This window comes from Bidens hawaiensis, unplaced genomic scaffold (assembly GCF_021521415.1).
Source record: "Bidens hawaiensis isolate Kalapana, Puna unplaced genomic scaffold, B.hawaiensis_p1.1 tig00016117_1, whole genome shotgun sequence".
In the NCBI taxonomy this organism is placed as follows: domain Eukaryota; kingdom Viridiplantae; phylum Streptophyta; class Magnoliopsida; order Asterales; family Asteraceae; genus Bidens; species Bidens hawaiensis.
The window spans coordinates 107,686-130,618 of NW_027505003.1; the positions used below are offsets into that span (position 1 = coordinate 107,686).

Below are 22,933 nucleotides of genomic sequence, written 5' to 3' on the forward strand. Positions count from 1 at the left end.
TCTAAAAACCTACTTAAAGATAGGGGTGTCAATCGTGTCGGGTTGGCGGGTTAACGGGTTGATGGGTTTCGGGTTGGCGGGTTAGTGCATTAAGATTCTTCAACCCTAACCCAATCCATATTTGTATTCGTGTCGTGTCTACCCATTTAAATCCGTTTCGTGTTCGGGTTGTGTTTCGGGTCAACCCATTTTTGGTTCATATACGACGAATATGAGTAATATCTATTGATTAAGTAATAAATTAAACAATTAGTTACTCTTATTCATAAAACTTGTTAACAATTTGGGATAAATCTAAAACAAACTTACTTTCACATATTTAGCTCAAGATAAGAATAAACGAATGAATTAACCAGAGAATAGACAGTTAAAACGAATAAAATGAAAATGTTTGAAGTAAAAAGTAGATAAAAGTAGTGTAACAAAAATTAGTTTTACTTTTAAAAATTAAATGACTTGAAAAATTATAAATCTAAGTATTTAACTTTAAAATTATCTTTAAAATCAAAATAATAACTTCTCTAAAATTGTTAAACGAGTTGGCAGGTCAACCCACCTTATAAATCACCCAATCATATCACCCACATTATCCTCCACCACCAAACATGTATTCCTTACAAGATGATCACCCCGCATTATCTTCCTGCACCAAACATCCATACTAAACTTTCATCCTGTCAATTCACATTTTTGACACAGGATGATCAAACGTTCGACCCTTTTGCCCCTCCCGTAGTGAAGATCGGCAGCTCCCGGTATATGATGGAGGAGGTGACGAAGCATATGAAGTACGACAAACAAGAGCATGATGAAGAATATATGTTAATGAAGAAGAACACCAAGAACAATCCATAAAGAAAAGAAGATTCAAATAATAGACAATTCGTGTTTTTTGGAACGACAAAGAAGTTGCTGTGTGTAAGGCTTATATATCTTAGCATCCGGGAGTCATAATCAACAAAAGCGCAAAGGGTTTTGGGGCCAAAGCTTAAATATTACAAGCTAATCAGTGGAAACACATGAACCGTGCACCAATTATATTCAAAATGGGACACTTAAATTTTTTATTTTTATTTTTAGAAAGGGGCAATTTAAGAGAGACAATCAGGCGATTTTTTTTTTTTTTTTGCTTTTGTATTAAGTTCCTAATTTTATGTTAACTTTTACCACGGATTGTGATGTCCACGAGAAAGCGTTAAGATTATACCAAAAGAAAACATAAGAATGCTTTTCAAGCGTCTAGATTCATGGTGGAGGCCGGTGCCGGTGGTGCAGGCTGTTGTGATGCAACGGCGTTGGTGGTGATGTATGCGCATGTGCATATATATTTAATTTAACGTTTTATAATTAATATTATAATTAGAAAACTTTTTTTTCCTATGTTAACACCCACGCAAGCAGCCATTTTATAACTAATATTATAATCAAAAATCCTTCCTTTTTCCTATGTTAACGTCCACGCAAGCAGCCATGTTAATAAAAAACTAGGTGGAGGAAAAATGATCGAAAGTTATCTCTGACAGGACATTTTTTAAGTTGGACTTAGCGTCAACCAATGGGTTGAAATTTGGATTATTAAAATCTGACTCTTTTTAACATGAGAGAACTTCACTACACACATTGATAGCACACAAGGCGGAATTCAACAAGCATTGGTCTTACATGTGATTCGTGATCACATTCACATACGCATCGATTCTACTCAAAACACACTAAGGTGATAGTACTGCCAAAACGAGTAAACGGGAGTTCTTTTGTTATCGCAAAGAGTAAACCCTTGAGGGGTAGGGTCAGGTGTATGGTTCCAGAAATATAAGTACAAAGGGCACACAAGCAAGACAAGTCAACATCACCTTCAACTAACAGACCAATTTTTCTAAACAGAAACCGCTAGCTCCATAGAAGTTCATGGTTTAAAGCAAGTAACCGACAACTAAAACGCTGTTTTTCTTCTTATGTTGTGCAATTGCTGTAAGTTCTATGTACACAACTTTACAACCCACTGCAAATATCTTTCTATAAGATTACAACTCCCACTCCAACAACTAAGCAAATCAACTGCAAATGAATCTAGTACTACAACAAATCAACAAAAGCCACTTTTAATACCACTGTACACCTCTCTACCTTCTTTTCCCAAATGAATATACAACACCATTAGAATCAAACACAACTCACCCGATGATGATGATCAATACGCTCTGCTGCCATTAAAAAAACATGTCGGGTAGTGACATGAATGTTTATTCATCTTGTCCTGAATTTTCCTCGGTGGCGGCAGCAGCTGCGGCAGCAATGGTTTCCTCTTCATTTGAGAGGCAACGAATTGGAACATAAACAAAACCTTTGGGCAATCGTTGGTTTCTCATAGTTCTTTCTCTAAAGTTTCAGTATGCTGGCGAGTGAGCAAAAAAACCAAATTAATTGAACTAAACCAAAGATTGATGAATAAGTAAATATAGTTCATATGTAACTGAAAAATCAAACCAAACGGCATTATATCAAGATATACAAACTGATAACCAATTTAACATATACAGATTAGCAAAAACTAAACAAAACCAAAAAATAAACCATCTTAATCGAACCAACTGAGAAATAGATGATTTGGTAAAGGATATTTTAATAAGCGATTATAGTGATATATGGAACTAAAACACGAGCGGGGCCGATATTATACCGATATATACATACAGATAACCAATTTAATACATTTAGCAAAAAAAAAAAAGAAAAAAACAATTACACCTAAATACAAACCATCTTAACCATACAAACACCTTAACCACCCTTAGAAAACCGGTAACCAATTAAACAGAACCGACCGTTCATAGTTTCTAATAACCAAAGTACTCGCTTATAGTTCGTTGTTATCGTAACGACCGTACTTGCCTACACACACACCCTATCGGCAAGTGTAATAAATAATAATTATCGACAAAAAGTGTAAACGTGCCAAGCTACTCAAAATCCCCTCAACGAAATCTCGAATGAGCAGAGCCCAAGCCTAAAAATAAGCTTGGCTAACAAACGAGCCCGAGCTTCACTTATCAAGCTCAAATTGGCTCGCAAGCCTAAACAAGCCTATTATTTATGTACTATTATTTAAAATCATGATAAAAATAACTAAATAATATAGACTATATTTTATATATAAAAATTACAATTAAAACGTATATAAAAATCAGTTTAAAACGTATCAAATTAACTAATAAATGATAAACATGCCGTGCTCGAGTTCTAAAAGATAGAGCTCGAGCTTCCGCAATTTAATTCACCCGAGCTCGAGATCGGCTCGTTTACAGTTCTTAACAAATACAGGAAAAAATGAAAAAAAAATACCTTTCCATGTCGGAAAAACTTTCCCAGATCATCAGATGCAGTTCGTAAAACTGCAGATGGTCTCTGCGGAATTTGTTTTCCAGAAAGTTGTGGTCTAACAGGAGTTTGAGTGAAGATTTGAGAAGTTGAGCTATCATCGGTTTTTTGGTCATTATCCATAACCGTTGGCATTGGGAACTTAACGCGGCGTTTCCCGGCAACCGTGCTATCGATGGTGACATCATCAGATCGTTGAATGGTTTCGCTGCGAGAGTTGTAACTGTTTGTGTAACCGCCTCTTAAGGATGTAGTTGCAGATTCTGAACTAACATCAGGTGACACAAAAGTAGTGGTACAAACGCGCATTGACGATGATACTGATTCTCTATTGCAACGAAGCATGTCGTGTGAACAAAGTACCAACTCACGCTGCAGCAAATTATTATATATTATATAATCTAATTAATTTTATAAAACACAATATTCTATATTCTCAAAAAACTACCTTCAATTTTTCCCGTTTAATAATTCTTTCACAGATAAGGCGTAACCTCTCCAATTCAACCTGAATGTATAATAGGATTATTATATAATATAAATATCATTCTAAAACAATACCTTCAAACTTTCTTAAAAGAATTGAAAAAAAAAATTAAAACAAATACTCATAGACAACACTGTAACTCACCCTGACTTTCTTTAAAGAATTCCATTCCTCACTACCATGTTTCTGAGTCTCAGCCTAACATAAAAAAAATAAACACTTATTAGAAACTAGAGAGATGTTTATGTTTTATTACAATATAAAACAATAATAATATTATCACCTTATTCCTCTCGGCCAGGCTATGTTTATCACAGTAGGCCTTGTGTTGTATCTTTCCACCAATAGTCCTCACATTCATAAACAAGCCAGCATTTCTACCACAACTGGGATGAAATGTGCTTTGACAGTGACCATAGTTGCACTGCAAACAATAATTTAAAACATTCTTTTACTAACAAAGTATTTAATCCATAGTTGTCAATAGCGAATAGCGGTAAATAGCGACACACTACCTATACATAGCGTATAGCGGTAAATAGCGACCGCTATTTCGTGTTTAGCGGTAAAGTAGTAAAGAATTTTATAAATATGAAAAATAGCTATTTATAATCTTTATATATATAATGTCAATTTTAAACTTATTTGTGTATAGATTTATAAGTTTAAGGACTAAATGTAAAGTAGTAATAACAGAAGGGCTAAATATTGAAATACACAAAACTAATTTCAAACTTTTATGTTAAAATTGATAAGTTTTAGGGACCAAATACAAACAATTGAAAGATAAAAGGGGTTAAATGTTAAAATATGTAAAGTTATTTAAACCTAAAACAAAGATACAGCCGCTACTCAGCCAGGTATCCTTCTTCCTTGTTTCCGGCCAAAACTGCAGCTCCGGCACCGGAATCCGCCGCCGGAAGTCGCTATATTGTCACTATTTGGCCACCAAGTAACATGTAGCGGCATATGGCCGATACGCTATGAAGCGCGCTAAAAATACCACTATTTTTGGTTTTGGCTCTTCCAAATCATTCCCGCAGGAGATCCGGACCCTTTTTTTTCTGATCCTTCGATAAAAAGATTCATTCTCTTCATAAAAAATAGGAAATAGAACCAATAAAACCAATAAAGATGTCGTTTTCCATTCATACCTGGAGTTGAATACCCCATTCAAGAATTGTTTTGGATCCAATCCATAGGAATCAATAGAAAAGGCAAATCTCTTATGATACACCAGATCCGGCTCGGTTATTGATATTGACAACTATGATTTAATCAATTAAAAAAGTATGCAATCCAAGATAGATATATATATATACAGACACACATACATATATACACACCCACAAGAAACTAGTGTTAACCTCACCTTTATACAAACACCCTCTTTGCGGCTGCAAACAAGACAGCTGTCATTACCCTTAGAGATCGCCTCCTGCCATTGCAACATCATTAAAGTAAATGTCATGTTAAAAATTAAAACACACCTTGACATGAATTGAAAAGGTGACACTTTTGTACACTAAATCACCGGTTATTAAATACATACCATGCCTTCAATAGCTTTCACTTGCCCCCTTCTAAATGTAGATTCAAGAACCCACTAAATCATAATATGAAAACAATTAGCTTGCTCAGATCACAATAATACAAAAAGAAACACATGTAAATAAAAAAAGGTCAACCAGTAGACACTCTTAACATTAAAAAAGAATTTTTATAAAAATGAAAACTTACTTCAGCACAGAAGGCATGGACCCATTGACCGTCAGTTGACTTCCTAAACGCACCAGTAGCGCCACCACATAAGCCGCATTCCCCTACACGAGACGGGACTCCCCTGCTTCTAGAAAACAATAGATCTTCACATAACTCACAAAACCATGGACCAGTGGAGTCTTTGACACTACGATAACAATCAATGTGGACTGCCACCTGTTATGAGATTATAGGATATTAAATTAGCTCTTGAAAGAGAACAAAAGGGGAAAGAAATAAAAACATAATATCGATTTTAAGCATTATCGGTTAGACCTTGCAACTAGAGCACACAATAATAGGATTCAAAATCGTCTTGGTCCGTCTGCAAACGTCACAAACCCTAGAATGAACTTTATTATCCAAAGTAGGCGATGAATAGTTATGGTTCATTTCAGGTGAAGTCCAAGTTACAGACAGCTTGGAATGTGCTTCTTTTGCTTGAGGAACTTGTTGAGCATTAAGTGCAGCTCTACCACCAAATGCTTTTATTTTCAAAGTATTCTGAAAACAAGTTAAAGATAGAAACTAACTTAATTTCATCAAGACAAAACTAGCATAACCATAACAACATGAGAGTTAACTGTCAACTACCTCTTGGGGAGGAGATTCATCAACTGCATCTTTCCTTAAAGATGACAGCCGAGATGCAGCGGCGGTTGCAGCTGCTAGCACTGCTTGAGCTTCTTTATGTCTTCTCTCTTTTCGGCCTTGTTTTTTGAATTCTCTAAGTTCAGAAAGATACTGGCTCACCATCACAGCATCCCAACTGTGTCTTCTTACAGCCTCAATCTCTTGTGGAAGACACTTGGTTACTTTAGAAATCAAAACATCTGCATGTACCACAGAACATAAGTCAAAAAATATACAGCAGGAACAAGATTTCATTTGTAAGAACATAATCCAAATGAAAAGCCCTAAATGCACAGAAAAAGAAAGAGACCACTTATATGCTTTCTTGCAGCTGCATTGCAAAGTAGCTGATGCTGATAATAAACCAGTTCTCCTTCCACTTCATCAATTGGAGACATATTTATTATGCTCATCCGATTTGATTTTCCTAACTCACAAGTCGACTCAGTAGAATTTGAATTTTGATTTGGGCAATAACCAACTCCAGAACCTAAGAAGGACTTCATCAGATCACATCATCATGAAACAACTGTGAGAAATATGTGTGAAGCAAGATCTTACCATCATCTTCGTCTGCTTTCATGTTTGAAAAAAACTTATTTTGCATGAGTATAAGTGGGTGGATATAAGAACCAGGTGAAGGATCTGTTCTGCTGCATTAACAGATATTATTAGATGTATATAAATATTAGTATTCATGAAGAACGATATAATCACAAACACAGTAACACACAACACAAAATAATGAAATTTCCAGAGCTTACATGGCAACAGGGTTGTCAGTCATAGCAATTGAACAATCATGATTCGCCAGGTTGAATTTTACCCTGGTGTCACAATTGGAGTTCATCACCCCGTCCATTTGACCACCGCCATTTTGACTCGGGCTTGAACACTTCACAATGTCACCTGAAAAAGATGGCACATTGATTCAATAACTTACAACCCTAGAAACTTAATCCATAAGCAAATCCTCATAAAATTGTATATTTATAAAATCTGACTGATGAATTGAAGTCAATCAATCTCCCAAGACTTAATTCTCATAAACTATCATTTCAAGGGTAGGTTGGTCTTTTTTTGCATCTCTAACTTGGTCAATGGAAGCCATTGCAACAAGTCATCAAAATCACATGCCAATTATGTACAATTTACCATTAACCGAATAACAAGATCGACTCCAGACAATACAATTCCGGAAAAACAAAACAAAGCATCACAAAATGCACCTTTATTGTCAACAGTGTTACCCGTCAATTGATCAGAAGCTGGACAAGATTCAGAAGATATCTACAGAAACAAAATTTAAAATTAATTGGATATTGTCTTTTTTATAAGAATATCTAGAAGCATACAAAAAACCAATTTTCTGAAGATTTGTCACATCAAGAGACCTATGTCCAAGTATTTCTAGAAAGAAACATACTAACTAAATCAATTAGCATATCATCTATTTTAATCCCTACAACCATAACAAAAAAACTACCTTTTCCTTGGAATCAGGAGAAGATTCCTGATCAGGAATATTCCCGCCATTGTGATCATCATTCATCACAACTCCATCATCTGCGGAGCTCCTCTTAAAAGACAATACAAGACCATTATCCTTCAAAACCCTAATATTGCCTTTTGTTTTCTTACGAGATAGGGCCAACTTAACAGGAGAACTGCCAGCATTGCTGTTGTCTGATGCTCTTATGTTAGCATTTTCATCACCTGATTCTTTCTCAACCTTGGATGCACATTTAGATATAACTTTTAGCTTCAAGTTTTTTTGCAAGCCACCTATATGAGCATGACTTTTGAGCCATTTAACTATTTTCCCATGCAACTCAGTAGGCAAGCAGTCATCCTGTAAAAATAAACAAAAATCCCACAAAACAGGCACATAAGGAAACAAATAACATACAAACAAACTTCTTGATTTGCAGAAGTTCAAACGGTATTGCTACAAATTAAAAACAATCAAACAAAGCATTACATCGAGATTTGATGCCAGCAAACTAGCAGAAACACTAATCTCTGAGGCCAGATCGTTCAAATTGACATTCCCTCGATCAATCAGCTACAGAATCAATAGATAAAGAGTAAAACTGTTACATATATGAAAACTTTGAAGTAACTTATATAAAAGAATTTAGAGTACCTTCTTTAAAAGGAGAGTGACATTATTAGAATCAGACACTTTGGCATCTTCAACAGTGCTGCTGCCTTTAACCTCTGCCCCATCGATGCACTCTGTTTGACTTTTAAGGTTTGACTTTTGACCCAGCAGTGCGCCTTCAATAGATGTGCTGCCTTCTTTTTGGGGTTCGGAATGCTTTGAGCAAAAGGCACGCAACTCAACCTACATAAATAAGAAAGGAAACTATGACAGCCTTCATAACTATGACTTGTAGATTCAGTGTAAAATGAATGAAATGAACTTACATCATCACATCCAAATTTTCCCCAAATTTCCATTCTGTGTCTCGCTTCCCTTGCACATACAGGATGAAAAGAAGTTCGACAAGATCCTATCCAAGTATAAAAAAATATATATAGTTCACACATGGTGCAAAAAAAAGACCAAAAAGAATAATAGAAGAGCATTGAAACAGCTAATTTAATTCCATTGCTATTTGATTTAGGATACATATGTAATACACTTAGTTTGCTTGTATGTTTAAAATTTTGTATTGTATTCTTTCACTTGGCGGACTGTTAGGTACTTGTATATATGTCTCCTGTAGGGGGTTTTCAGTGAGGTCCAAAAGGCTCACTTAATTGATTAATTGCATTTTTTTCAACCAAAAGATAGAACAGAAATCAGTAAAGAGGCTATGCATCAATCTAGTATGTAACCATCTTGGGGACAGTACCATTATACATGTTCTTACACTCCTTACTGAAGCTCCTACAGCCAATTACTTTTTATGTATGTATCCATTGTATCACTAAAAATGCTAGATTTTAGACTTTTTTATGAATCTCTTCATGACCCATTGTAATTACCCACCAACAAGCAAGCCCTTTGCACCTTGCACCTCTGACTGCCTAACTAAGAATCCTACTAGTGGTTAACTATTCTTCCCTTTAAACACGCATGATGTATATTTTTCCAGCGCTTCTTATAGCAGTAGTAAATTACTATGTACAAAAAATATCACATACAGCAGAAATCCACTAGCACCAATTAAATTTACTGATGCAAAACTTTTGGCTTTCACCACTCATGATACGCAGCACAGAAAACTCATCCACTAATTTCACAAAAAATGAACATGAACCCAGGGCTGATATATGAAATAAGAAAATGGAACAAAGAAATATTGGCTAATGGCTATTTGTAAAAGAAAGCAATCTAGTCCATGACCAAAACTAACATGTATTTCAGTTAGGCTATTTATCGTTATAAAACCCTTTAGAATAATAGTTTGCAAAGATAAGAATCATCTAAATAAAAAGATGGTATCAAATAATGGAAAACAGAGCTTGAACAGAAAAAAAAATAGTGCATGATGGAACACCATACCCAACTTATTTATCGTGGGCACTGAGCCACCCAAGCATAAGTGCATGACCACAATCACGATAAAGAATAGTGCATGGTGTGCCCTTGTGTAAGAGCTTATTAATACCGCCACTTTATTTCAATTCCAAATCTAGTATTCCCCACATCGTAATGATACAAGGTCTAAATAGTAGAAGTTAGATTTTATATTTTAAGCACAGTACAAACAATCAATTAATCAATCATACCCAGTGAAATCCCACCAATAGCAAAGCTATAAAAAATAAATAAATAAATAAATAAGCCTGCATGCTTCTCAACATAAAACTATCCAAACTAAAGCAACACAAAATAACTTATAAGTGACAGATAATTAAAATCCATCTTGTGATTAGAGTAAATAACTTCACGACATGTTTTAAAAGTAGATAAAAGTCTAACTCACAAATCTTGATGTCCCTATAATTGCTTATGACAAACTACAGGGTCACCTACATTGTTACAAAATGTACTTGGTACAAATTTCCAGAAATCTTTCTCTCGAAGGACAATAGTTACCTAAGACCCCAAATTGGTGATACTAGCAGTATACAAATTTTCACTTCTGGTACAACAATTGAAAACTACCAATACGCTTTCCTTCAGCTAAAGACAACTCTATAAATGATTGGCTTTGGCCAAAATAATTTGTGCATTTCAAGTTAATTGCAAGGCCACTTGCCTAATCAATTGGCTGACTTAATTTTACAAACAAAAACAAATTACTTAAACACGTCAAAGACTAGTAATTCAAAAGAAACAAAATGGCTTCCAAAAGAAACAGAAAGACATCCAAAGAAAACAAGATATCCAATTATCCTAACAGCTTGTGTTTTGTATCACTTTTATATATGTTTACATTTTTTTAGAGTTGATATGTCTAAATTGCTATTTTCAATGTCTCCGTTTATTAAATGAAACTGAATCTTAAACTAGGTAGTCAAAAGCTCAAAAAGGCCTCAAAGCGCAAAGGGTGAACCTATCATTTAAGCACAAGGCAATTAAAAAGTGTGCGCCCAAAACAAGCTAGACGCATGTGTATTCCAGGTCATTTTAGCTGATTTATACAATATTTAAGCTGGTTGAGTCTGTTTCAGACTATTTTAGGCTGGTTCAGACAAGTTTTTTGCAAATTTTGGCCTGACCTTTTCCAGTTTTTTGCATCTTTGCACCTTGATAGAAACAAAACGAGTGTCTTTGACTACTATGATCTTAAATTCTGATTACTCCGTAACGTGTCGAGATGATAAAGATATACATTTTTCTATGACTAAATGATTCCTATCTAAAATCACAAACATAATGTTCCTTTTAACAGAATTGATTGCACCGTATAACCGAAAGACTGCTAAGATGTTGAGACTGTAGCTCACTCATTATCACAAAACATGCGACAAATTAAAAAGAACGTAATAAAGCACAATAAAATTTGGATAAATATGGTCTGACCATTTAAGGGGGTGTTTAGGATTGCTTATTTTAGCCAACTAAAGTTAAAAGTTGTTTGGGATTGCTTATGTTGTGAGTGGAAAAGTTGATTAACTCACAAGATTAATAGGGAATCCCAAACACCCCCTAAATGCAATATGTCATAGCCAATGACACAAAAAGAACCAGATGTGTTAACTCTTCATTACACGCTACTAATCAAGAGACCAATATACTAATGTAAGAACGCTCCATTTAACAAGACTATGAGATTTATCTACTATGTTAAGAACACAAAAGATGATATGTGACACTTCCAAGTTCCAACCAACCATAAAAGAATGGCTAGTTTCTAGTAGTCTAAACACAAAGCATAAGACATTCATTAAGATGTAGTTAAGCATGTATTATTCCCTTCATTTAATCTAAATACACAAGCATACTCTACACTGAACAAGTAGAAACATCAAATATAAGGCATTTGTTTGGATATTGTACTAATACTTACTGACTTGCCGATACAAGAATCCTGCATATATCAGTTACATAACTATATTCTGTATTCATAACAGCAATAGATATGAAAGAGTGAACTGATGCAACAACATACCGTAACTGCACCGGACACATGCACCACGTTTCACCTTACAAAGATAACATATCAACTTCTTCTGCACGTCCTTAATGCCCTCAATGTTCAAAATTGGTTCCATGCTTTTCGTGTCCTCAACGTAGACCTCAGGCATCCACTGACAACAAAATAAGTGTGCAAACTCAACAACACATCCATCATCATCCCCAGCACACCTCTTCTTTATAGGCTTTAAAGCACCACCATTCTGCGGGCAAAGCAGACAACTATCACTAACTTTCTCTTTGCCCCTCTTCGCCCTACACCAAGAACACTCCCAACAACCATCTCCATCATCTTGCTGCACACCATAACATCTCTCATGCACTGCCACGCCACAAGATTTGCAAACAATCAATCTGTTCAACTGATTGCCCGTGTCCCGAATACTGCAATAATGACAGCATGTTGACGGTCCTTCATCTTTGACCGACCGAGCAACAAAAAGCTTCTCCAAACCTGCGTCACCGCCCAAAAGCTTCCGTTTCTTGGAAGGCCTTTCAGAGGTCAAATATATCTTACTTCTAGAACCTAAAAGCCATTCTATCCCACCAGATGACTGTGGTAAAGAAACACCATTATTAACTTCTTGTTGCTTTTGTGTATTATCATTAACACCTACACCTGCTACACCTACACCATCTACTTCCATGAATTGGTTAACATCTTGCTGCTCCCCACCCAAAACCGCAACAGCAACATCACCTTCATGATTATTATTATCATTATTATTATCACTTACTTCATGCTTACTATTTCCAGGATACGGAATCGAAAACAACCTATTTCCGCTAATATAATAAGAAGGTCGATTAAGCCTCTCCACATCCTCCACACTCACCTCCCTAAAATAATCCTCTGTTTCAAACCAAATTCTGTTCACTTTCGCCTTCTCCCTGGCTGCCGACGCCTTGTTTTTCTTCGTATCCAAACTGAAATGTGACGACTTCTTCCGCCGCTTATGACTATTATCCGACTGCTTGGACAACAAAGCGGCTAAACCGGCAGGAAGCGTAGTACTAACAGCAACACCACCTGCAGTCTTACTAGTCTGGCCATCCTCCACATCAAAGGGATGCAGAACCGCAAGCGCCTTAGAAGCCTGTGTGTACAAATCTATCCCTACAGTGGGAGCCAGTTGTATTACACCTTTGTTATCTGAGTCTGTATCAGTAACTGTTTTGTTTGAAACCCTAGAAGTAGAAACGGGACAATGTTTTTCCTCAGTGCCGCAACCTCTACCCATCATCTTCCGACGCCGGTGACATTGTGCTGTAGTCATACACCACCGCCGTCCATGCAACCTTCCATCTCAATAATCGAAATCCTAACCCTAACCCTAAATTAAAAAAGCCCTAACCCTAGGTGGATGTTACGGCGGCAGAACGGATAGAGGATTAATTGGTGGATTGATTGATTGATTGTTAAGAGAAATGAATTGAAATGAAATTGGGGGCTAGGGTTTGTGTGGATTTTGGAATCGTTGGTTTTTTGTTGTTGGGTGTTCTTGATAGATAAAGTGGGTATTCCCTTTTGGGCAGTTCGACTTCGCTGTCTATTTTATTATTATTATTATTATTATTATTATTATTATTATTATTTAACTATCTATATAATTGTCTACCATAAAATCTTATGTGTCGTTCTCAGGTTATTCCCCCCATTCTCTAAAACCACCGGATTGTTTGATTTATAAATGAAGGTTTCTCATGCATTTGACCCGAATTCTTGGGTATGGGTTAGAGGTGCACAAACCGGTTTTTTTAAAAAAACCGGTTCGGTTATTAACCGGACCGGTTTTTTTGGCCCGGAAAAAAACCGGTTCGGTTAATAACAGGACCGGTTAATAACCGGTTTTTTGCTGTCAAAACCCTAACCGGTCTAACCGGTTAGGACCGGTTTAGAAACCGGTTAGAACCGGTTAATAAACCGGTTTTTTTATTAACCGGTTTTTTTATTAACCGGTTTTTTTTATTAACCGGTTTTTTTTTTTTTTTTTAAATTTCGCGGTTTCAAATACGAATATTTGTTTTTTATATTTTGTACTTAATGAAGACCATTATTTTTTCACAGTATAAACAAACCGGTAACTACAAGGCAAAACGGTAACTACAAGGCAAAACGGACTGACCGAAACCATTCTTTGCTTTCGTTGTTAGGGTTCTTTGCTTGGAAGATGAGTATGAGTGTGTGTTGGTGAATGTGTTTTCAACAAACCAAAGATTAAAAACACATAACTTTCATTTATAGTTTTTACATTAAAAATACAAACATTAAATCGTTATCGCATATTCGTAACTCAAAAATACAAACATTAAATCATTAACACTGAAGAAATCTCTGCCAAGAACTGTTGTTCATGATTTAACTCAAAAATACAAACATTAAATCGTGAACTAGCAGATGCTCCTGTTGTTCCCAATCGCAGTTTGTTCATGATTTGCCTCCATGTTTGCTGTTTCTTTAACTAAATTAGAAAAATCCAAATCAACAAGTAAATAAGAGCACATATTAGGAAAAAGAATGCTTAGACACGATTACATGAACAACTTGCTGTTTCTTACTCATGATTTGCCTCCATGTTTGCTGTTTCTTTAACTAATTTTCTTCGCTACCCGATCCCGAGCTATTTCTTAGGTAATCGTCGTACGCGGCTTCTTCATCGGTCATTGGTTGAGTGTGTCCTTCATTGACCTCGTCTTCATACAAGCCCGCTTCATACTCCATTTCCCCCTCGAGTGAGCGTTGATGTTGTGCCCTATCTAAAGAGTCCAAGTAATCCTTGTAGCAAATCGACATCTCTATAGCTGGTGCAGTGAGTCGAGTCCTCCTGATCGATATAACCCTGCCAGAAACAGAAAAAGCAGACTCCGAAGCTACCGTGGAAGCTTGGACCGTTAGTAAATCTTTGGCCATGGCGGCGAGGATCGGAAACTCATCCTCCTTACCTCTCCACCAAGCCAGCAAATCAAGACTTCTAAATTCATCCGGAGTCATGTGTTTCACAAAGTTGGTACCACCATACCTTCCAAGTTCACTGCTTGGGGTGTTTACCCTTTGACGTTTACCGGCGTCTTCCCAAATCATGTAGTACATCCCCATTTCAAGGTCGGTTTGGGATTGGGATTGGGCAACAGCTCTTAACGAGTCATGAATTTGGGAAGACGACCCGTATTTTGTAAGGTAGACATCATACATGTTTGACAAGGTGGTGTTGAAAGCATTCTTTAAAGTTTGGCTATAATAGGGGTTTTGATCGTCGTTTAACCCTAGCTCATCACAAATTTTTTCTATTAAAGCTTCAACACCACCAACATTGATGCAAGGGTTTAACGCAGCAGCACATGTCAAAACAGCGGGTAGTTCTTGAAAATATTTTCTAAATTTTTCTTTCATTTTTACACCCATATCAAAATAAGGTGCACCCCTACAATGAAGTTCACTCAACTTTGTGCACATGACAGCAATTTTTGGTAAAGCAATGGGGCTTGTTGGATAGTAAACCCCGGATAAACTAGTTGTGCAAGATTTAAAAATTTGAAGGACCTCCGTAACGATCTCAATCAATAACCAGTTTATAGGATCGTACGGTGCACATTTACCCCTACTTGACAAAATTTGATGAAACGCAATTAATGATTCTTTTTGTTGGATGGCTTTCTCAAACATATTACAAGTCGAGTTCCATCTTGTTGGACAATCCCAATTTGGCCCCAACCATTGACAATTAGCTTCTACACAAAATTTTTTGTATCTTGAAAATGTTTTATTGTTGCTAAAAACATCTCGTAACATTCTTTTAAAATTGTTTCTTTGCGTTTCGATCACGTTTAACCCATCTTGCACGGCCAAGTTGATAATATGTGCAATGCATCGGCTATGAAAAAACGCACCATCACAAATAGGTTTATACTTTAATTTTAAATGGCCAACCGCGGCCGTATTGTTGGACTCGTTATCAAACGAAATTGAAAAGATTTTATGTTCAATCTTGTATTGTCGAATGACTTTATCCAAGATTTGAAAAATATTTCTACCCGTGTGCGGGTAATCAAACAATTGAAACGCAACGGTTTGTTTCATCATTTGCCACGACTCGGGGTCAACCCAATGAGCCGTCACACAAATGTATGAGTCGGGCGAAACATGAGGTACCGACCACACATCCGTTGTTAAGTTTACACCAGTTTGTAAGTTTGAAAAGTATGAAATTAGTTCGGATTTAGCGTTTTTCCATGCTTTAAGACAATCTCTTCTAAGGGTCGAACGACTTACGTGTTGGTAGCGTGGTTGAACATAGTTTTGCATCATCTCCGTGAATTGAGGGTTGTCGAAGTGGTTGAAAGGAAGTGTTTGTTGAATCACAAAATTTGAAAACTGTTGACGTACCGCTTCAACGTCGTACGTAAACACCGCTCCTTGATTCGTCATCTCCGGCTGCGAACTACTTCCCGATTCGTCCTTCAAGGCCTTGCAAAAGGGCCTTTGTACATGCGCTTTTAAAGTGGAGTTTGCATCTTTGCCATAAAACTTCAAACAATGTTTGCATCGATCTTTTTGGCTACCGTTAGACATTTCGCATAGGTCGAAATGTTGCCAAACATCATGGTTTCGTTTCGTGGGGATGACCCGAACGACCGTTTCTCCCGTGTTCAAGGCACCCATGTTGACGGATGAAGCAGCACTTTGGGAGGCCATGATAATCGACTACGAAATAAGAGTGGTATACTCGAGTATGAAATAAACGACTACGAAATAAGAGCGTATGGAGTGGTAATGTGGTATAATTGAGCGTGAGATAACAAAATAATCGCGTATGAAATAAACGTTTAGAGCGTTTGGAGTTGTATAATCGAGTGTGATCTAACCAATACCCAACCTAAACTATATATAGATGTTTGTGGGGGTAAAATGGTAAAAAAAAAAAAACGGTCCAAAAACAAAAAAAACGGGCATATAGCCGTTATACAACGTTCAAAAACCGGTTTTTAACCGGTTAACCGGTTATGGAGAAACCGGTTAACCGGTTTTTCCACAACGGTCAAAAACCGGTTTTTTTATAAACCGGTTAACCGGTTTTTCCATAACCGGTTAATAAAAAAAACCGGTTTTTCCATTAACCGGTTCGTTAACCGGTTTTGGATCTAGAACTTGTAACCGAAAGACGAACCGGCGGTTTGTAAACCGGTCAAACCGGTTTTTAAAAAACCGGTTTTCGTAAAAACCGATTTCCGGTTTAAACCGGTAAACCGGTTCCCCAACCGGTTTTTTTGGCCATCTCTAGTATGGGTCTCACCATACCCGAATAGTCTTTAAATGGGTTATAACATCTCATTTAATTGTAAAACTATTTCATAAACAAACAATAATTTTCACGGGTCATGGGTCTCACCAAACCCGGATAACCCTTAAACAGGTTATAACATCTTATTTATTTATAAAATAACCTCTTTATTATCAAAGAATAATTTTCACAGGTTATGTGTCTTACCAAACTCTAATAGCCCTCAAATGGGTTATAAGATCTCATTTACTGATAAACACTTTCATTATGAAACCCTAATTTAATTTATTTGCTTTACATGTTCTTCGTTGCTTGTATGTCATCTCCATCTTCGGTTATCTTTCAATACTACCCATCGTCGTCAACTAAATCAACGCCTCTTTTTTATTAGACAAATATTTGTGTTCATGTTTATGCATTTAAAAAAATCAACATGCTCGTGTTTGTTCGTTAAAAATCTAAAAAACCTAAACATCTCAACTGATAAAACCTAAAAGTTAAAAAATATAATAACAAACTAATATATATGTATTAAATTAAAACAAAACTATGTTAAAAAAATAAAATAAATCATCATAAAATAGCAAAACGATTAAAAACAAAACTTTAAATAAACTCCCGTAACACGGGAGGATCAAACTAGTTATAATATAAAAATAAAATACTCAATATTATAATTTAGTATCACGAATTGAGTCTCTCAAACCGACTCATTTCGTTTCAAATTGGGACGGACGGGCATATATTTCACTAATCAAATGGTTCGGTCTTCGGTATCTATAATATACTAGGATTTAGGACCCCGTGCTTCATGACGGGGCCATTAAACCGAACAGAAAAACATGCATAAAAACGTTAAACCACGAAGGCGTTGTAAGTTGAAGCGAAGTCAACATGTATTGGGTTACGACATCAAAACTAAACAAAAGAAATATATCCGTCAATGCCAAAACACAACAAATTATTATATGTTGAGCAAAAATCAACACGTTACAATTGCCAACCGACGCAAATTCGGTTAGTACCGACAGTACCATTACAAATTGGTAAACATGAATTAGTAGGCTAAAAAAACCATATTTTAAAAGTGTGGTATCAAACATTGAGACACGGATATAAAAACATGTGATGATGAGATAATTTTAAATCATGAAGAAAGTTTCGGTCATTTTAAAGACCAGCTAATAACAAATACGAAACAAAGTTTAAAAAAATCGTTTAACCGACAAAAAAACATGTAAAATCATCACTTGCCCAAGTTTAAGGTTTCGAAATATAGTTTGTTAAATATTATAATTAGTTGAAACAAAAAGTGAAATAAAGGAAATAAAACCATTTGATAGTGTACCGACCTCTACTGGAATTTTCATAGTTAAAGCATATACATTTTTAATAACGAATAATAAAGTAAAAGTTAAGTAATAAAAACCAGGTTAGTGGTTGGTTTAGTGGTAAGAGACATACCATCTCTTAGTGGAGACGCATGTTTGATTCTCACTTGCATTAATTCGAATGATATCTGGATGAATAGACGAATCAGCAGGGGCGCACCACATAGTTCTCATCGCGGTCCCGGGACACCAATGTTTTTTAAAAATTACTTAGAGACGGTATATTAAATTTGTAAGGACCCCATAAAAATTAATACTTGGAGCCTATACTATTAAGGCTGAACAGGTCTAGTGGAAAGTCCCTTGTTTTTTTGTTGGGAGGTTGCAGGTTCAAGCCTCACCATACTCAGCTTTTGTTGTTTTTAATATCCTAGTCAATATTAGTTATTTAGTTAGGGTATTTGTGTTTTTTCTTTAGTTTATCCCATATAGTCATTATCACCATGAAACATATATAATGACAACATGAGTTTTACATATTCTTTTATTATTTATCTTGTGTATGTATATTATAATTAATCATTTATTTGTGTAAGAGTTATTTTTTCATGTCTTGGTTATTTATGTAAGATCATATATATATAGCTCACGCTTATGTTTTTCGAATATGAATAAAAATGAATTAAAAATGTATGTTCTATCTAGTTTCTAATCTAGATTCTTTCTACTTACTCGTTTCCAATGACACCATATTTCCGTGTTTTATTATGTTCCTCGTCTCGACCCGACCCGAATAACGACCGACCCAAAAATTTTGTAAACCGAAAAATTGAGACCCCATTGGCAAAAAATCCTGAGTTCGCCACTACGAATCAGGGCTTTAATCTCAGGTTCAAACCCGACAGGGGGCAAGGGTTTACGGATTCTATCCAGTTCCCGCGCATCAGGGGAGTATAGTCTAACTGCGGTCGAGGAGTCAACCTTGAACATACTCCCGAAATGATAGGTTTACGCGTGAGATTCTTTGTAGTTAAAAAAAAGTATTAAAAATATAACACAATATATGTAAAGTGGTGAAGTTAAAAATGAAAAGTAAAAAAAAAAATGAATAGTAAGTTGAATTGTGATTACGTGAGGGGTAAGAATTCCTCTTTTTAATATATCTATCTATCTATAATATATATAAACGAAGACATAAAAATCCTGCGTGTCGCGATGTGGTCGTTCCCCCTTTTTTTTGGAGTCACCAGATTTGTTTGATTTTTAAATGGAGGCTTCTCATGCATTTAACCCGAATTCATGGGTATGGGTCTTACCAAACCCAGATATTTCTTAAACGGGTTATAACATCTCATTAAATTAAAAATTATTCTCACCAAATTATTGATGTAAAAATCCTATAAAATAGGATATAATAAAAATTAATATCATATTTATTTAAAAAAAGATATATATATTATTTAAATTAAAAAACCAATTTGATAGTAAAAAAATAAACGGGTATTGAGTCTCATCAAACCATAAGTATATTTTTAACTTTTATAAATATTATTTATAATTAAAAAACCAATTTTATAGTAAAAAAATAAACGAGTCTTGGGTCTCATCCAAACCATATAGCTTTTAAACCGGGTTATAACATCTCATTTATTTGTGAAACAATTTATCATCAAACAATAAGTATATTATTAACTTTCATACAATAAAAGAAAATATAAATTCAGAAAATAAATAAATATTAGAACAAACAATATAAACAACCCCCGTAATACGAGGGATAAAAAGTAGTGTGTGTGTATATATATATATATAAACGAAACCATAAAAATCTTACGTGTCGCGATATGGTCGCTCTCCCTTTTTTGGAGTCACCAGATTTGCTTGATTTTTAAATGGAGGCTTCTCATGCATTTCACCCAAATTCACGGGTATGGGTCGCATAAAACCCAGATATTTATTAAACGGGTTATAACATCTCGTTAAATTAAAAACTAATCTCACCAGTTATTTAATATAAAAAATCCTACAAAGTAGGAATATACTAAAAATTAATATCTGATTTATTTAAAAAAAAGATATATATTATTTATAATTAAAAAACCAAATTTACAGTAAAAAAAATAAACGGGTCTTGGGTCTCATCAAACCCATATAACTTTTAAACCGTGTTATAACATCTCATTTATTTGTGAAATAATTTATTATCAAATCTATATTATTAAATTTCATATAGTAAAAAAAATAAAAATTCAAAAAATAAATAAATATTAGAAACAAATAATATAAACAACCTCCGTAATACGGGGGATAAAAACTAGCATACACACTAGCTTTTATCCCCGTATTACGAGATTTACATTATTTGATTCTAATATTTAAATATTTTTTGGGATTTTAATTTTATTTCTTATAAGAAAGTTAATAATATACTTAAGATTTGATGATAAAGAGTTTCACAAATAAATTACATGTTATAATCCGGCTTTTAAAAGCTATCTAGGTTTGGTGAGACCCATGACCCCTTTATTTTTTTACTCTAAAATTGTTTCCTATTAATATTTTTTTATCGAGTATTAGTTTTTAGTATATCTCTATATATATGGACAGATTAAAGAAGGAACTCAATAACTAAATTATGGGGAGAGATATTTTGAGAACTAGTTGAGTTTAAGAACTTAAGAACTAAATTATATCTACACATTTAATTAAATCATTAGGATTTTGTGGTTGTGATTAACGAAAAATAATTTTTTATATTTTGAAAACGGCTTCTATATTTGTTTATATGTAAAAAGCTCTAAAAAGATTACGTAAAAATGTGTTTTCTATATGAAAAATGAATACTTTTAGCATTTTTTTTACATGTAAAATGAAGAGTTTTTCAGTTCCTCACTTTTTTTTGAGTTCTCTCTTAAACTTGTCCATATATATATATATATATATAGAGAGAGAGAGAGAGAGATAACTGGTTTGTCCTGGTTTCCTCCTTAGGGTTGTCTTTCGGGTCGTGACATGGCGCTCATATATATATATATATATATATATATATATATATATAGAGAGAGAGATAACTGGTTTGGCCTGGTTTCCTCCTTAGGGTTGTCTTTCGGGTCGTGACATGGCGCTCTTAGGGATGAGTAGACAGGTATGAGTACCAGTATTGAATTTGGAATCAATTTAGTACTGGTATGGCTTAGTATATTTGTCTTCGGTACCGGTACCAAACTGAGAATTTCGGTACCGGTACCAAGATTTTGAAAAAAATCAGAATAAGGTTCTCCGGTTCTGTACCGAGCTCATACTTAGGCGCACTAACATACGAGCTTCCCTTCGAGAACGTATCAACCTAACACCCCACATGTCTGTACTCGGGGAACGGAGATGATAGGGTGGTCTAATGTCTCGTTAGTGATCTAAATTGTCGTTAAACAAAATTGATAATACATGTAGGAGAATTATCAAATAAAAAAAGTGTTTTGCTTAAGCATAGCTAGGAATACATCTTTATGTTTTTTACTTTTGTTATTAATGGTTGAGATAAAGTGTATAGACAAAAAGGTAGTTGAGAGTATTCTAGGTATAACCGCTTATTAGTTGACCTTTTTTTAACTCCCAATTTTTTTTGAAACATCCATAATCTTTTCATATGGCATTATTTTTTTCTTTCAAAAAAATTCATCATAAAACCTAGCACTTTTTTATTTTTAATTTGAGTACCATGTTACTCCGTAAATAATATCAAAATAAAAATTAAAAAAAAAGTGGAGTTTTATTTCTATATTATACAATGTTTTTACCATATTTTTTGTACTAGTTTTTTAGTGAATTTTGTGTGTTAGATGTTTTGTACTAGATTTTTGTTTTTTAACTAGCTTTTTTAAGTTGTATTAAAAAAATACAAGTAGGTGAATGTTTCATTGTTAGAAGTAAAATGTCCCTTTATCTTAAATATGAAGAGTGTAGCATGTCATATACATAATCCTTGCTACTTAAACAAAACATCTGATACGATCCTATAATAATATTATTATTATAATTATAATTATTATTTAAGTTTATCTATTTTTAGTTTCCTTTATAGTCAAATTTATAGTCAAATTATGTTTTCTTATCGTTTATCTTTTACTATTTTTATTTCTTTGTTTTTCTATATATTGTAATCTCGTTTAAGAGAAAGAATAAGAAAGAATTATTATCTTGGGTTATATTCTCTTCTTCTCTTGTGTTCTTGGGAGATTGACGGTTGTCTCTAATAAACCGTAACAATTGGTGCTTTCGTTGAGCCTTAGCCTATATGGCTTTGGAAGAACTCTTGTGGGAGCATCCACTATTACCTCGTTTCACTGGATCTAATCCCGCTCTATGGATCTCTCAAGCAGAACGATATTTTCTCTTTTACGCGATCTATGGCGACGAGCAGTTTCCCTATGTCATTGAATCCTTCAATGATGAACCATTCTGGTGGTTC

At 34.8% G+C, this 22,933-nt stretch overlaps 1 protein-coding gene across 2 annotated transcripts; it reads right to left on the reverse strand.

The window, feature by feature from the left end:
• Positions 1 to 2,565: 2,565 nt before the first annotated feature.
• LOC143609825 (uncharacterized) lies at positions 2,566 to 13,376 on the reverse strand. 2 transcript variants are annotated; one of them, XM_077084468.1, is made up of 18 exons: positions 11,830 to 13,376; positions 8,690 to 8,775; positions 8,406 to 8,606; positions 8,241 to 8,324; positions 7,746 to 8,111; positions 7,489 to 7,549; positions 7,024 to 7,168; positions 6,821 to 6,909; positions 6,570 to 6,749; positions 6,221 to 6,459; positions 5,903 to 6,130; positions 5,606 to 5,803; positions 5,418 to 5,471; positions 5,238 to 5,303; positions 4,149 to 4,289; positions 4,010 to 4,063; positions 3,827 to 3,886; positions 2,566 to 3,750 (listed from the first exon to the last, which is right to left on the reverse strand). In XM_077084468.1, exons 1-18 carry the CDS (start codon positions 13,130 to 13,132, stop codon positions 3,241 to 3,243), a joined length of 4,065 nt encoding a protein of 1,354 aa, XP_076940583.1. In that variant the 5' UTR covers positions 13,133 to 13,376; the 3' UTR covers positions 2,566 to 3,240. The 2 variants fall into 2 exon arrangements, with proteins under 2 accessions (XP_076940583.1, XP_076940582.1); XM_077084467.1 differs by having other exon boundaries at positions 6,821 to 6,912.
• Between the last annotated feature and the right edge of the window lie 9,557 nt (positions 13,377 to 22,933).